The 17,436-nt window shown below is 42.0% G+C and overlaps 2 protein-coding genes across 4 annotated transcripts in view; both read right to left on the bottom strand.

The window, feature by feature from the left end:
• Positions 1 to 3,185, bottom strand: part of brf2 (BRF2 general transcription factor IIIB subunit) — a 57,511-nt gene extending 54,326 nt beyond the window's left edge. For both annotated transcript variants that reach the window (XM_084325522.1, XM_084325523.1), the window contains exon 1: positions 3,001 to 3,185. In XM_084325522.1, coding sequence (XP_084181648.1) covers positions 3,001 to 3,157 — 157 coding nt within the window. In that variant the 5' untranslated portion in view covers positions 3,158 to 3,185. The remainder of the gene's footprint in view (positions 1 to 3,000) is intronic.
• A 7,393-nt stretch (positions 3,186 to 10,578) lies between these two features.
• Positions 10,579 to 17,436, bottom strand: part of LOC311236942 (uncharacterized protein) — a 130,573-nt gene continuing 123,715 nt past the window's right edge. The window contains exons 5-7 of one of the 2 annotated variants that reach the window (XM_084324746.1): positions 14,243 to 15,361; positions 12,457 to 12,568; positions 10,579 to 11,784 (exon numbers count right to left, since the gene is read on the bottom strand). In XM_084324746.1, coding sequence (XP_084180872.1) covers positions 11,578 to 11,784; positions 12,457 to 12,568; positions 14,243 to 15,361 — 1,438 coding nt within the window. In that variant the 3' untranslated portion in view covers positions 10,579 to 11,577. The remainder of the gene's footprint in view (positions 11,785 to 12,456; positions 12,569 to 14,242; positions 15,362 to 17,436) is intronic. The other variant, XM_084324747.1, reaches the window with a different exon arrangement.

Here is a 17,436-nt window from a genome sequence, read left to right as displayed (position 1 = left end):
TTGTTCGGTTGGAGGGCGCTCAGTTTATTGAGTACCTCATCTGTAGTTACCATTTCCAGTTTGAAATCGTCTTTGTGGACGCCTAGGTTCTTGTAGTATGCTACTATGTGTTCTACCCCATACTGCCCTGAGTGGGAGGGTAGTTTGTTTACCAGTGTTGTGGCTATGTTTGTGAAGAAAGTGTTTAAGTAATTGGCTACATCCAGTTTGTCTGTGATGAGCGTGTTGTCCGTCTTTATGTTTATGTTTGAGAACCTGGTTAAGTTTTTTTTACTGCAGCCTAGTTGATTATTGAGTAATTTCCAAAGTTCACGTGGTTTATTTTTGTTTTCCTCAGTTTCGTCATTGATGACATTTTTTTTGCAGTTTTTATCATGGAGTTTACGTCATTTCTTAGTCTGTTTCTTTCTAGTTTGAGTTCAGTCACGTGGGCTTGGAGTTCACTGCTCGTGCTTTTGGTAAGCTTTGACTGACTTTTATGAAATTCAGAGCATTTTTTGTCTCTGGCTTTCATAGCGGTCAGTATTTCAGTGTGCATCCACGGCTCAGCGCGATTTTTTACCCTGGTGGTTCTTAGGGGGGCCATGTTGTTTAGTATTGTTGAGAATTTGGTTTTGAAGCCAAGCCAGGTTTCTTCAACCAGTGTACTATTGAGTTCATCTGACCAGTCCAGGCTCTTCAGTTCAAGGTTAAAGGCCTCGCTAGAGTACGTTTTGAGGTCTCTAGATGTGACCATTTTGTGACAGTCAGCCTTTGCTTTGGCTTTTTGCGGGAACAGAATATCATATAATGATCACTTAACCCGCATGCTATCACCCCTTTATTGGAGATCATGGACTTGTCGGAGGTCAGGATGAGGTCAATGGTAGTCTGGGTTGATTCACACACCCTTGTGGGTTGGGTGATTAGCTGGCTGAAACCGTGCAGATCAGAAAATCTACTGAAGGCCTTGAAGACGGGTGCTGCTTTACGTAGCATATCCGTGTTCCAGTCCCCAATAAGGATTTTTCTACGCCCTCCACCCCAGTTAAGCACCCATCAAGTGTGTCATAAAAGCCACTCTGTTCTGGTGGTCTATAGATTGTGCCTAATAGTACTGATTTTGCCCTTTCAAATAAGATTTCAATCCATACAGTTTCAATCTCGTCATGGTTAAGGTCAGTACGGTTGCTGAATTTGGTATCTTTGTGTATATACACACAGACACCACCTCCATACTGGTTCCTATCCCTCCTGATGATTGAATAGTCCTCGATTTCTATCTCTGGATCCTGAACAGATGAGTCAAGTTTTGTTTCTGTGAAACATAATATATTTGCCTTACCGTTTAAAAACAAATGTCTGATTTCAGCCAATTTCGGTTTCAAGCTGTTTACGTTTAAGTGAAATATGTGAAGTCCATTTGAAGTCCTAGTTCCCAAGTCACGAAATACACTCCAAAACGTTCCTGTATACATGTTGTGACCTGTGTATTTACCACGTGGAGAAATACAAAAAAAATACATTTTCGTTTTCTAAGCATGTACTCTGAACAATTTTTTACCGAACCACTGCTGCCTGGGCAGTGATTTAAGCACCTCAAAAGCCCGTTTTTTTTTTTTTTTTTTTTTTTTTAACACGTGTGGACATGACCTGAACGTGACCATTTCATTTATAGTGTTTGTTTGTCCAATTACTTTTGGTCACTTAGAAAGGGGGATGCACATGCACATGTATAAACTGTTGTAATTCCTACCTGATTTGGATGTACCGTCAAATTAAAGCTGAAAGTCAGCATTTAAAGCGCATCTGGATTGTTTCATTTCAAATTCATTGTGGTGGTGTACAGAGACAACATTTTAAAAATTGCGTCAATGTCCAAATATGTATGGACCTGACTAGTTAATGGAAACAAGGCATACCACTGTCAGGGTTAGGGGTTCCACTGGGGCCAACCATGAATGATTGATTGATTGATTGAAAAGTTTATTAACAGATTGCAGAATGGGTACAGTACAGTACAGCTCAATACATACAATTGTTAAGGGGATGCAGACCAGAGAAAGACTTTCGACTTGTTTACATCAGGGTCCCCCATTTTCAATTCATCATAACATATATGACATACATGACATACAGATAGACAGTACTGCTACATCTATACATTTATGACATATCAGATTTGCAAATACAGTACTGTTTGTGATACAAAAGTGTCCAGAAAAGGAGTGTATATACATTTGGCATAGAAACTGTACATTGGAGGAGGTTGGTTGGGTGGGGTGGGGTTGGGTGGGTTGGGTGAGGGCTGTACATTGGAGGTGGGGGGGGGGGGGGGGGGGGGGTTGGGAAGGGGACACACACACATTTTACACTGTACATTGGAATATTGACAAAGCCTTTCTTGGTCATTTACTGTACAACTAGGTTAGGACATTTGTAGGGGCCAGTTTCGAATTGCAGTCTCACGTAGGTGTTTTTTGAGAGTGTTTTTGAAGGTGGGTAGTGATTCACATTCCTTTACAGCTTTAGGCAGGGCGTTCCACATTGATGTGGCATAATTGCGAAACGTGTTTAGTCCCTTGTTTGATCCGAATCTGGGTTTTACATGATTTGTGGAGCTCCCTCTGGTGTTGTGATCGTGGTATTCACTGACCTTTGGGAAGTATTTTGACATGTACATGGGTACCTTGGTCGCGTAGTGTATCTTGTAGACCAGGCCCATTGCAAGTTGCTGTACTCTGTCGTCTACTCTAAGCCATCCTAGGTTGTCAAAGTGGGCAGGGGTGAGGTGGGTTCTAGGAGTCAGGTCAAGTAGTAGTCTGACTGAATGAATGAATGAATGAATGAATGAATGAATGAATGAATGAATGAATGAATGAATGAATGAATGAATGAATAAATAAATTAAAATTAATAAATAAGTTCACTGAGCCGCTTTGGATGAACCGTCCACCAATTTAATGGTGCATGTTGTGTTTTGTAACTTTAACAAGTCACGGAAAGCTTTGGCTGCTGTACCTGTGCCCTGCATCTCCTCGCCCCGGTCCGTGGTCAGGACTCCATCGGACACCACAGAACCACAATCTGCACACACCAGCTGGGACTGACAGTAAAAATCATCGTTCAAAATGTCAGAAGAGCCACACTCGGGGCAAGTCATACCACCGGTCGCCATCTTTCTGCCCTTCCAAAAAACGTGTATGGAGAAATAATGAACCTGGACTGACTGTACCATAGATACTATGGACTGTACGACCAACCAACGTTGATGTTGTGGAGGGCGAGTAAATGCATCCGTGTGGACGCTGATGGGGTAGCAGCTTAGTTCCGCGTCGTCAAATCAGTTTTTGTCTCGTGAACTCGCGAATCCAGCTGCATTGATTGATTGATTGAAAACTTTATTAACAGATTGCAGAATGGGTACAATACAGTACAGCTCAATACACACAATTGTTAAGGGGATGCAGACCAGAGAAAGACTTTCGTCTTCGGAAGGTAATCAAAACCCAACTGATATGTATACTTGTGTGTATACAAATTATATTTATTTATATACCATTTATATTACAAGGGACAAAACAAGAGAGAGGGAGTAAGACACGTAAAGGTTAAAAGCTATTTTGAACAGTTGGGTTTTGATTTAAGTGTCTTGGAGTACCTTGACGTCCTTATTATTATTAAAGGTCTGGACATGACTATGCGTGCACCTCATGGTACCAAAGCACCTCAAAGGCGCTTAAAACAAAATTACAAACATCACAAAACAAACTGGTCAGACTACTACTTGACCTGAACCCCAGAACCCACCTCACCCCTGCCCACTTTGACAACCTAGGATGGCTTAGAGTAGACGACAGAGTACAGCAACTTGCAATGGGCCTGGTCTTCAAGATACACTATACGACCGGGGTGCCCATGTACATGTCAAAATACTTCCCAAAGGTCAGTGAATACCACAACCACTACACCAGAGGAAGCTCAACAAATCATGTTAAACCCAGATTCGGCTCAAACAAGGGACTAAACACGTTTCGCAATTATGCCACAACAATGTGGAACGCCCTACCCAAAGCTGTAAAGGAATGTGAATCCCTGCCCACATTCAAAACCGCTCTTAAAGAGCACCTACGGGAGGCTGCAATTCGAAACTGGCCACCGTAAATGCCCAAAACCCCCACCACCTCCTAATAGACAGTCTCCTCCCCACTGCATGTATATATTCCCTCCCCGCCGTATGTATATTTCCCTCCCACCCACCCACCCCCTCCTAATGTACAGTCCCCTCCCCATCATATGTATATACTCTGTCAGGATCTAGGGGTAACAGTACTGTATATTTGAATACCGCTTATGTCACAAATGTATCAGTACTAAATACCTATATGTCCCTATGCCATAAATGTCATGTATGTTGTGTATGTCATAAATGTCTATATGAAATGAAAATGGGGGACCCTGATGGAAACAAGACAAACGTCTTTCTCAGGTCTGCATCCCCTTAACAATTGTATGTATTGAGCCGTACTGTATTGTACCCATTCTGCAATCTGTTAAATAAAGTTTTCATTCATTCATTCACAGTGCAAGACTATTTTATGTACTCCTACGCAGAGTGGTATGACGTTCCACTGTCAAGAACACACTGCTACGCACCTGGTGGTGGTCTGAGGACCGAAACGGTCACACTTGTTTCACCATGTAAATAAATTAAGAGCCTCAACAGATTTGGTCGGTCTGCAGGGCTTTTCTTCTTTCATTGGACTATTATTTTGGCCGTACACGCCTGGTATATTCTTTGTTAAGCAATCGTATATTGTTGAATAAATAATGTATTGATATTATAATAACAAAATAAATAGCTCTGGCTGCACAGCGTTATTTACAGCGTTATTGCCCGCCATGCGTTGAACGCCAACATCGCTGTACAGCGTTTTTGAGATCATATTTAATTTTTTCGCCATGGCATTCATAATTCATCCACCCAACCCCCGGTGCCCTAGCGCACTGGCGTAACTCTCTCTCAATGTGTGCCGGGGACAGATTTGGGGGCGTGGCGAGTGACGTCGATGGGGGGGGGGGGGTTAGGGCCCGTAGCCGCATTTCTGCAGACCCCTCTCTGATTGGTTGAACTCTATTTCTGCAGACCCCTCTCTGATTGGTTGAGCGAAGCCCCTCTCTGATTGGTTGAGCGTGCGCATGCGCATGAGCCGCGACAAGCTCCTCCAGAAACTCCTCCAGAAACTCCGTTAAGCTCCAGAGAGAGAGGCTGAAAACCCACAGTTCTTGCCCGACGGATGGGAGCGAATCCCGGATCCGAGGTTTCTGATGACTACCCCCAAAACACGGAGGTCGCGAACGCAATTTATACGCATGGAAGTATTGATTACGCCATAACGAATCATTAAAAAAATATACCGTTAACTGGAATATGTTGTGTGTGCCTTTCTGAATATGATTTGGGAGGGTTATAATAGAAGAAAGACAGTGTAAACAATATAACGTTATGTGAATAAACCGCGAAATAATAACTAATTCCTTGGTCAATAGAAGTCTCTGTGATACTTTCTGAATATGATTTGGGAGGGTTATAATAGAAGAAAGACAGTGTAAACAATATAACGTTATGTGAATAAACCGCGAAATAATAACTAATTCCTTGGTCAATAGAAGTCTCTGTGATACTTTCTGAATATGATTTGGGAGGGTTATAATAGAAGAAAGACAGTGTAAACAATATAACGTTATGTGAATAAACCGCGAAATAATAACTAATTCCTTGGTCAATAGAAGTCTCTGTGATACTTTCTGAATATGATTTGGGAGGGTTATAATAGAAGAAAGACAGTGTAAACAATATGTTTGACGTATTTTAACACACACCTAGGCTGACAACCCGAGCTATTATTATGCAAAGACAAGTACTTTAGCGAGTGGGTACTTGGCCCTTGCAGGGCAAGAATGCGACCCCCATCTACTGCTCTTTGCATAATAATAGAACAGGTAGTCAGACTCAGCTCTACTGGGCCATCTACTACTCTTTGCATACAGGTAGTCAGACGGGGGGGGGACATTAACTGCATTCTGAAAAAATGGGGGGGACCCATTGCCACGTCCCCCGTGCCAAATACGCCCCTGCCCTAGTGGGACCCTAAGGCTGTGGTTACACCATTCGTTTCATTGTCATACGCGTTTCGCCGCGACGTCCTGCGCCTCGAGTCACACTTTTTTTTTTTTTTTGTCACCTGAGCACACTGATGTAGTACACTGCCAAAGCAGTAGGTGGCGAACATGAAGGCAATTTCAACCAATCAGAACTTGAATGTGCCAATACACTTCCTGGTAGCTCCAGCAAAGAAAATGTCAACAAGGCCTATGGGTGCCACCATCTTGCCTATTAACTCAATGCAGCAATTCTTTTTCAGCAAAGCCTAATAAAAGTGCAATAAACAAAACGGATACATTCACTGTGTGTTCTGCCTGTCATTTGTTGATGAAACAAAACTAACATCAACACAAGTGATCACCAAGAGCGGATAGTTTAGTCTAAAAAAAGATCGGTAGCATTGTTAGCTGCATGCTAACGTCAATGGAGTATGCCATTATAACAGTATAGCATTGTGGCTAGAAGCTAACGTTAGCTCACGCTATTTAGCCAGCACCAAACTGATGATATCGAGAGCTATCAGTAGTTAGATAACATTAGAGACAACGCTGTGTGTATTAAACAAAGGTGAATAGATGACTGGGCCATTTTGTTTAATGCTTGTTAAGTTGAAAGAGGAGCTTTGAGCTAACAGGATCTGATAGCTCACGTTAGCCAGCTGCTCATGCAATCGGTAATGCTAGCAGAATGAATGGATGTAAACTTTATTTAACATATTGCATATGGGTACAATACAATACGGCTCAATACAAACAATTGTTAAGGGAATGCAGACTGTTGTAGCTTGGACTGGGATCCTTATAACAATAACTTGACAACACATGGTAGCTGCAGCTATTTGGGACAGCTCTGCCTCTGTCCCAAACACACACACACTCTGTTGTCACCGGAAGGGCACGCAGATGGTATCTACTGCGCATGGGCGTTTTCGCAACAACGGCTCATGCAGACTACACGCTGTTGTCGGCGCGTTTTTTAGCGGTTCTCCAAAACGCAAACACAATTTAGCGTTTCAGCCGTATCCACAAAAAAACGCCAAAAAACGCATTCTGTGTAATAGGGACATGAAACGTATTCAAAAACGTATAAAAAAACGCCACAAAAACACCAGTCTAACCATGGCCTAAATGGGACTGCAACGCCTCAATACCGCCGCCTGGTGGATGGTCGGGCGAGTTACACACTCAAAAACCGGAAAGTGTCATCGGTGCGTCAAGGAAATTCCTCCGGCAGTCACATCTCGCTACGGGACTACAGACAAACAATATAGTGCATATGGATCGCTGCCATAACGCAATAATCGATATGATTTCGGCGTTTATTGCGCCATACAAACCGGAAATGGATCTAGGTGATCGGCATAGAATAATTGGGATCTTTCTCCGCCAGTCTCATCGGCGCACAGTAAGAGAACAGTAATGTTATTTTCAACCCGATTGTGCATTTCATTGTTTGCAAACAGTCTGATCAATATATCAACCCATAGTAAATAAAGCCATTACTGACGATCAAGGAATTATAAACGACCCCCCCCCCCTTTCCTCCACGCATAATGAAGCATAATGTATACCGATCATATACATTTGAATTGTTTAATATAGCGTGTATGGGAAAGAAACGCCAATCGATAATCTATATATGCTTCAGGGCCTATAACTACTGTTTTTGGAATTACAGCAGAAAAGATTAAAAACATAGTTATTATTCTCGAAGGTATTAACACAACAATGTATGAATGAAAAAATATAACGTTCCCACATCCTGAACGATAGATAATCGATGTTGAATGGGCCATAGTAATGTCAATATAGCAATACAATTTAAAAAGTTATAGCCCTGCTAGGGCTGTCAGGTGGCGTAGCGGAGATTGCACTTGTCACCAACGCAGGAGATGCTGGGTTCGAGCCCAGCTCTCGGTGTTGCCACCAGCTTGGCTGGCCGTTCACACTAATACAATTGGCAGTATTAGGGGGTGGGGAAGCTGGCTGGTGGGAATCTGTCGTTGTGGACAGCGACGCCTACAGGTCAGGTCTCGGCGCTTGCTAAGCGGGGCAGGACTTGGTGGAGATAGCGTGCCCTCCCACGCGTTACACTTCACCAATGAGAGTCCTCGCTGCCAAGTGAAAAGACGTCACTGGCTGTCGGCGCACGTCTCGGAGGAAGCGTGCGATCGACTGGGGACGCCCTTGTACCGACTCGTAGGAGAACATGCATACAGCAGCCAGGTAGGGGAGGGGGGGAATTGGCACAACGACTAATTGGGACAGGGAGAAAATCAGAGAAAATCAGAAACAGAAAAAAAATAAATAAAAAGTTATATCCCTGCAAAGAAGGTAAACATCTCCATAGGCTTTCAACGGTGGCAGAGTGGTATAAGATGGGCACAACCCCCGGCACCCAATGTGATAATTGAAATTATAAAAAGAAATCTGTTCTTATTAGTCAAGTAGACAAAAAAAGGTAGGGGGAACAAACAACATGAGATTATTTATTAAATATGTTGAGGGAAATAATAGGTATACTAATAGTATACCGTTAGCACCATTTAGTTCCTATTGGGCAGAGATGTTGACAGTGGAATAGCCTGTGACGCAAGAGAGCATACACACACACACACACACAAATAGTGAGATGTATATTTGAGTCAGTATTTTTATTATCTTTTTCACACAAAGCACAGTAATCTGAGTCGGTTACCAACCAATATGCCTACTGTACAACTACAGTGAGCCTATATTTGAAGTAAGTCAGTGTATTTAAATGGTAATGCCACTCTTCATACAGTGCATATCATGACTTAAACAGCAGTCTTCATTCTTTGGTTTCTGGGAGGGAGTTGTTCATGTTCACATATTGACTGGACTGTCCTACACCATAGTAATAACAGATACAGTATGAACTCTTACATTTAATGAATTTCCCTTTTATTATTATTATCATCAACATATCCTGTTGGGACTGAATAAAATAGGAATCTGTATATATAGAATTAGCCGAAAGTAGCCTATGCAAATTTGATTTACAGAATTTATGCACACAATTTCCAATAGAAAAGCTCACCTGTATGCCTCAGCTGTAAGCGCTGCTGACACAGGCCTAACTTATACAACAAAGGTTTGTAAATTTTGTTCTCTCATGGAATGGAATAGGCTAATTTGAGATTGTCATACATGCCTGAGATATAAAATTGCATAATGTCGGTTTCAAAATGAATTCCGAGGTTTGATTTTGTGCCATCTCAGAAAGTGAACAACAATAAATCCAATAGAGAAACAGTCTTTGAAAGCTGTGTATGCGAACAGTAAACACTTACAATATATACAGTACATCAATGGTGATATGGAGCACTTTTAAGATGCTGGTAGGCTCCCAGTTCAACTACCAATGGAGGTGAGCCTCCAGGTTGTTTGTTTTTATCATTATTTATCCAGGGAAGGTTGAAGCATAATATAGTCTCTTTGTCAGTAACACACTGCTTCACACATTCACACCTGGGAGTTACCCAATACAACCACCGTCTGACACTATTGGCCACTAGGAGCTGCCCGGTACAACCACAGTCGGACACTATTGGTCACCGAGAGGCTCCACTACTGGGGCAGTTAGGAGCTAAGTGCCTTGCTTAAGGCTAAGATGTTAAGGAGGGAAGAGCAAGTCATGCATTTGTCCTCAATATATTTTCTCAGCTGGGCAGGGCCCTCAATTACAAACAGTTCTTTGACTGTATCCTCAGTTCCAAAGACAAATGAAACTGATATGCATAGAATTCATACTTTGAGTAATACAAAAAAATTGTTCTAGCCTTTGATATAACACAGAAAATTGGAGAAAATCTATGTAAACAGCAGATTTTTTTACATCAAAATAGGGTTTTTATAAACCACGCCCATCCATACAACATTTATACAGGAGAACCTTTTGTAAACGAGGTCCTTTGGGGATCCAAACCCGCGACCTGCTTCTCTAGCTGTTACGCTGCTGTTGCCTCCATGATGTTGAATCACAGAGTGTTGCTTTGACAAAGTGCACCAGCTGCTTCAGCGTTAATTCAGCAGGCGTGGATGTCTCTGCAGGAACATCACCTTCTCTTTTAGATATGTGTAAAGGAAATAGATGTTCATCATCAGCAGAAAATAACACATACAGGATTATTACAGTACAATTATTGCATATATACTATTATGTATAATATAAGTGTCAAAATAAGAGCATCTTTTAAACCAGATTAAGATTCCTTTATTGTCACTTATTTCAGTACTTTACAGCAAGAAGAGTGAAAATCTATTTATAGTCACTCTTCTTGCTGTAAAGTACTGAAATAAGTGACAATAAAGGAATCTGAATCTGGTTTAAAACATGCTCTTATTTGGACACTTTTATTATTATTATTATATTTTATATATTATATTATATTATATTATATAAAAGTGTCAAAATAAGAGCATCTTTTAAACCACAACAGTTGCTGATTCTAGGAAAAGGTTCCGTTAGTGGTTCCAACACTGAACATCTCAAAGGAGCACCCAAAGGTATTTCAAGAAGCAGGAATGTGTAGTGAACCAGATAACATCCATATGAACCCATATCCAAGCTTCATTTGATAAAGTATTCAAAACATCAATCTTTAAATATTTTCCACCAGGGCCAGGTATCAGCACTGATTACCCAATTCAATTAGATTCGATTTTGATTCACAAGGTCCGCAATTTGATTTGATTTAGATTCAATTAAGGTGGTGCTGGTTTCAGGGGGTCAGCACCTGCCATTGTTGTCACAAGATGTGATTTGGTCAACTGAGTTTCTGTAGTAGTTCAGCAGAAACTCAGCGCAAGGCAAACTAGAGACATCTGCAGGATGGGAGGCGTGCTAGAAGTAAACATTTAGCAAAAAATATTCACATCCACAAAAAAAAGGCATAGATTAAAAGAGTGATCTTGGGATCCAATATCGGATCGCTCAAATGAACAGCTATTTTTACCCGGTTATCTGGTGGCATCGTAATCCTGTTTCTTGCAACAAAAGAAAACATACATGTAGAGATTTCAGTAAAACCTTTTCAGCAGCATCCTGGAATTCCTGGATGCTGCTTCCAATGCTCTCATCCTGTATTTAACAACAGCACCATTACGACTCTGGGGCTTCGCTTGGTGTCTAATCTTCTGAATCTTTAATAAATGGTGAACATCCTTTAGAATCATGTTCTCCATTTAACCCTGCTTTCTGTAATAGCCCTCTGCTTTCATTATATAAAGATTTCTTTATTATTTTTTATTAATCTTTTTTCTTTGTCTTTTTTAAGGATAGTGTTCAGTCCACTCCCTTTAGTATTCTTCATGGAGACAGTGGGAAGACAGAGAGACAGAGTAGGGGAGACATAATGTAGGAGAGAGGTTTCTGGAGGGATCGGATTCAGGCCAGCAGGGGGACATGCTCTATAGTCCTCTCTTTATTGAGGCCAGGGACATCAGAATGCTGGGTTGCTCTTCGATGACACGGACCAGCAGGTTGTCGATGTACTGCTCCAGTTGGCCGATCTTCTTGTCTCTCTCAGAGAGCTGCTTCTGCTGCTTCACCAGCAGGGAGATGAGCTCAGCCTGGGTCAACTGGGAGTACGGCCCTTCGCGCACCACCGCCCTCTCCTGGAGGGAGAGGGAACAACCAGCACAATTCAACACATCAACTCACATGGTAATGACGTATAATTCAGTCTTCATTGTCTCTTTATACTGTAGACCTTTTATGGTAAATTATTTACAGTTTTTTAATTTAGAGGAAAATCTACTGCTATCCACCAGTGAAATGCTGATAAATCTTGGCTCTGGTTGGTAAATGGTCAATTCTACAACAAGCCACTTTGGCGACAACCTGTGCCAGGATATCTGCTAGGCTGATAGAACCTGTGCCAGATTATAGTTTAGACTGAGACTAAATACTACCTTTCCATTGTGTTGGACACTAACACTAATAAATACTACCTTTCCATTGTGTTGGACACTACCACTACTAAATACTACCTCTCCATTGTGTTGGACACTACTAAATACTGCCTTTCTATTGTGTTGGACACTACTAAATACTACCTTTCCATTGTGTTGGACACTACTAAATACTACCTTTCCATTGTGTTGGACACTACTAAATACTACCTTTCCATTGTGTTGGACACTACTAAATACTACCTTTCCATTGTGTTGGACACTACTAAATACTACCTTTCCATTGTGTTGGACACTACTAAATACTACCTTTCCATTGTGTTGGACACTACTAAATACTACCTTTCCATTGTGTTGGACACTACTAAATACTACCTTTCCATTGTGTTGGACAGTATGGAGGACAGCAGCGGGTTTGTTCTCTGGAGCAGTCAGGCTGTCAGTCTGCTGCTGCTCCATCAAGGTCAGAGGCTTCACAGGATGAGACCTGCAAGGACAAGAATAAAGCTGTATGAGAGAGAGACAGGCAGAGAGAGAGAGAGAGAGAGAGAGAGAAAGAGAAAGAGAGAGAGAGAGAGACACAGACAGACAGAGACACAGAGAGAGGGGTGATGGGCATTCCAGGAAGAGTTAGTATGGTGGAGATAAGGTAGGTATTAGATTGGATATTGTTCTTCACTGGGGTCAAAAAACAATTATGACTAAACAGATGACACACACACAGCTAAAACCAGCACTACAAGCTCACTGAATCTTACCAGCTTCAAAATGGTATTCTTAGCAACACTCTTTTTTGTCTTGATCCATGCAGCTCTAACTAAATACATTTTTTAAAGACTGATTCTACAAATACACAAAACACTGTCCTACTGTATCTGCAAGCATCACTGAGCCTGGTGTTGGATCATAGAGAGGAGAGTGGTGCAGTGAAACAACAACGGCTGTCATTTTCAACAGCTGCACTGCCTTCCTGATGGCTGTGGAGATTACGTGAATAACCCTATATGCACTCATCCCTTACAAAAACCTTTCATGGTACCTTTCAATGAAATTCATACGTCGGTTCTATGATGTTGGAGTGATGCTCTGTTGTGAGGAGAAGATGACTTTTGACCTAAATCTAGCAAAGTTGTTTACCATTCCAGTTAGGTACATCGTGAACCTCACCGCCTAGCCAAGGTTGATTCTCCTAACTGGGCCATTTTCATCTGATTAAACAATCTTATCATACTGTGAGGGGTTCTGGATACGGGGCGCCACCAAATGGAATAATGCTACTTCTGTGCTCCTGTATAGATGCATTCCACTGCAGCAGATAACCTAGACACATTCCACTGCACCACAGTCTGGTTGTGTTTGGCACAGAACAGAAGGCTTTCTGGGAAATGTAATTAAGAGATTACGAGATTATGTGTAGGCTAATAGAATGGATGGAAGAATGCAGGCTTCGCAACAGGTGAAGAAGATAACTTTCTCATTTTAAAAACACACATTTTCCTCTTTACTCTCCCTCCTGAAGTGATTTCCCCTCTGCGATAAACAAAGTTTTGTCTTTCGGTACTCTGCAGCAACTCTCTTTTGTCGCTGCAGAGTACATTAATAATATTCTACTTTAAGGACGTGTGTTGAGGAACAAAGAAAACCAAAAACTAGATATAAAGTGAAACACAATTATGGGACATCAAAGTAATACAAATGATGTACATAAAAAATAGCTACTTGCAGTAATCCTTCTAATTCAGACTCTTAGGCTCACAGCCTAATGAGCAGCTTTTCTCCAAGCTCTTTGGAAATAATCAAAGAAAAAGCAAGGACACATTCTGTTCTACGCCTTATGAAACATTGCTGCCCCCAGAGAGCACCTTCTTCACTTGTTATACGAACCCACATCAGTGTATTTTCTTCCTTTCTACAAATGAGCTACATTCTTGTCATAGTTTACCTCAAAGGGCAATACAGTATATCCCTTTCTACTAGATGATGAGATACAGTACCTCTGACTGCTCATCAGAAGTGGAGCGACAACAGAGAAGAGCTAGCAGTGTCCTTATTGCCTAGATACATACAGTGGATATAAATATTAGGATCTACTCTAATCTACAGAACACAGGATGAATGGACAGCTACTGCTGCTCTACTCAAGTACTGACGTCTCTCTTACCTGCGGGAGGCTGAGGTAGGCCCCGCCCCCTTCCCAGCTGCCTCCTCTCCAACGCCCTGAGCCGTTACAGGCTGGGCTTGAGAGGGCAGCGGGGTCATGTGGTCAGAAGCAGAAGTCATGGCTTGTGGTTGAGCAGGGAGGTTTTCAGTGGTCCCTGATGTCGCCAGGGGCGCGGGATGGGAGGATGAGGAAGAGGAGGAGGAGGAATTAGGACAAGGGGCTGGACTGCGGTCAACTGGAGATGCACTGATAGCGCTTTGGTTTGTCCAACTTTGGTTGCCCGCAGAAGCCGTATTCTTGGCAGGAGGCAGGGGAGCGCGGGCCCCCTTTGAAGATTTGCATTTTGTGGCGTCATCTTCGTCTGGGGGTTTGGACCCAGCAGCTGCGTTCGTAGAGCTCTGACGGCCGCATAGATCCAGGCTGAGGTTCTTTGGATCAGAAGTGATGTCTCCTTGCTCTGTGAGCTGGATTTCAGTCTCATCATCCTCAAACGGATTTGATCCAAACACAACAGCTGGTTTCACAGCTGGCTTAGAGGGTGCTGGGCCTTTGTTATGTCTGCTGGCTGTGGCCGATGAAGTAGGTTCAGGTTGGCTGCTACACCGAGTTGAGCTCTGGCCTGAAGTCACCTGAACCTCCGTCTTCGCGGGAGAGGCCCTGCTCAGAGGAGCAATCATTTGTACCAGGCGCTGAGGAAGAATGTCCTTTATGTGTCTGTGTGTCTGTCCTAGAACTCCTGTAGATGCACTCTGCTCTCTCCGTCTGTCCGCCAAGCCTGCTGGAGGCTGAGGAGCCACTCGTCTGTCCCGCTGAGTCCCAGCAGGCTCCTTCCCATCAGGACCAACACTCCCTTCTTCCCCGCTTCTCCCCGGCGCAGTAGCGTCGTCGTGGCCTACGGACACTATGTCTAGACGGGACGGTTTGGTCGGTGCCTGGCTGGGCGCGGCACTCACAGTTTCCCCCGGAGGATCGCGCTTGGCGCTCGGGGGCAGTGGAGCGCGGCGTTTCTTCTCCATGGGATCTGTGTCAGAGGGATCTTCTAGGAAGGGGTTGGAAGGTACAACAGGCTGGGGAGGGATGGAACATATGGAGGAACTAGAGGGGGGCAGGAAGACGGTTCTACGGTGGAAGAAATGTCCAAACGTCAACACTTAAGTGGGTACATTTATAAATCTGACATAAAATGCACAGAAAATGTAAAACATGAATATATGAATATAAGACTATGAATATTTCATGGATAAAACTAATGATGTGAGACCATGAAAATATAGAATAGAATCCCGATAACACCAGGTCCTCTGGGGGGAATCATACACACACATCAACACACAACATTCTTGTTTTTAGTAGTTTCTTGGAATAAACATGAAGTCACAGATATTACAGAGGGTAGCAGATGGTACGAAGAGATTTAATAAACAACAGACAGCAAGGAGTTAAAACAGAAGTATCTAAATAGGGCTGGACGATTATGGCTAAAACATCACATCACCATATTTATTAGTTTTGGTCAAAATGTGTCTCATTTAAACTTTTTTTTCCTTTTTTTATACTGCTGTAAGGGAAATCTTTTTTGATTAATTCAAATTAAAAATATACTTATTTACTTTGCATGGAACCAAGACAGTCATATTCAGTCTATCTATGACACATGTCATGTGTCTAGATATGTCTATCTCTATGTGTACAGGTGTTGCAAAGTTTGAGCTAATTCACCAGATGACACCATGGATACGATTATTTGGAGAAAAGTGGTTTTATTCATTCAGCACAGCATTTGATGGAAGAGAAAGTGAAACATGAACACATAAATATACATACATATGCTGTATTAGTTCATATGGCATTGAAAGTTAAAACACTGAAAGTGTGATACCAGACAACAACACTTTGGTTAGATAAACACAAGGAAATTATGTTAGTGTTATCGACAGGAGATATGAAGGGCAATGGAGCAGATTCAAATGCAAATGATAAGCCCACCTGAGGGCTCACTCTGACCTCTTAGCCCTTATTATACCAGACACATCTCTGTTCAACCTCTGTTCTCTTGACAGGTCAGTCTTTTAAATGTCAGACTATGGAGGCACACTCTCCTGGGATAACAGGGTTATATTACAAATGATGGTTGTGTGTTTCAAAGGGTGCAGTTTACAGGTTTAAATACGTTTCAGAATATCATCACCTATTTAAAAACATTTATAGAATATCTATGATGTAATTGGTCGGTATGTCTTTCTCTTTCCCCAACCAGTAGGATTAGACATGACTCTGGACCCCACACACGCACTCTCTCTCACACACAATCATTCATACACACACACACACGATACACACAAACAGGCTCCTGCAATATTCAAGCTGGTGTCAAGTTCTTTCAGGGTATTGCATTTTAATGAGACGCGCACAGAACACACTGAACAGAACACACTGAACAGAACACACTGAACATAACACACTCTGAACAGAACACACTGAACACACTCTAAACAGAATACACTGCGAACAGAACACACTGAACAGAACACACTCTGAACACACTGAACAGAACATACTCTAAGCACACTCTGAACACACTGTAAACACAATGTGAACACACTCTGAACACTGTGAACTTCACATCACAGTAACTGTGTTTCATTTGAAATTTCATCTATGAAGCAACTGAGCAAACCTGTATGAAAATAAACTGTAGTAAAACCATAGTATTTCTGTATTAATGTTTACTGTGGAAAAACTAGCAAATCACTTATAGAAATGTTACATTTATAATTTTATATGGTAAAACTACAGGCATGCTATAGTGATTCATCATACAGTACCTTTCTGTTAGACTCCACTATAGAAAGACTATGGTGAATAACTCCAGTATATCTGTGGTAAATCTATAATATATCACTATTTCAGATTCGTATGGGAAAGTGACAGATTCCTCCTTGCCTCAATCATCTTCTTGCTTTATTCAGCACAGAACAGCTAGCCTAACGGTTAGAACATCTATCTTCCCAGTAGCAGCAACTAACAAAAATAATGTACAATTGATAACTTTTTTACTTGCCCCTTTTTGTGCTCAAACCTGATGACTTATTATTTGAAATAAGTCTGGTTACACCACTGCCACAATGTGCCACCTCCATAACGGGGCTTTCATTAATTTCATTAAAGGGGCTATGTACTGCTATTCCTAGCAC

Source organism: Notolepis coatsorum, assembly GCF_963971535.1.
Source record: "Notolepis coatsorum genome assembly, chromosome: 11".
Taxonomy (NCBI): domain Eukaryota; kingdom Metazoa; phylum Chordata; class Actinopteri; order Aulopiformes; family Paralepididae; genus Notolepis; species Notolepis coatsorum.
This window is presented reverse-complemented; position numbering and strand designations above follow the sequence as displayed.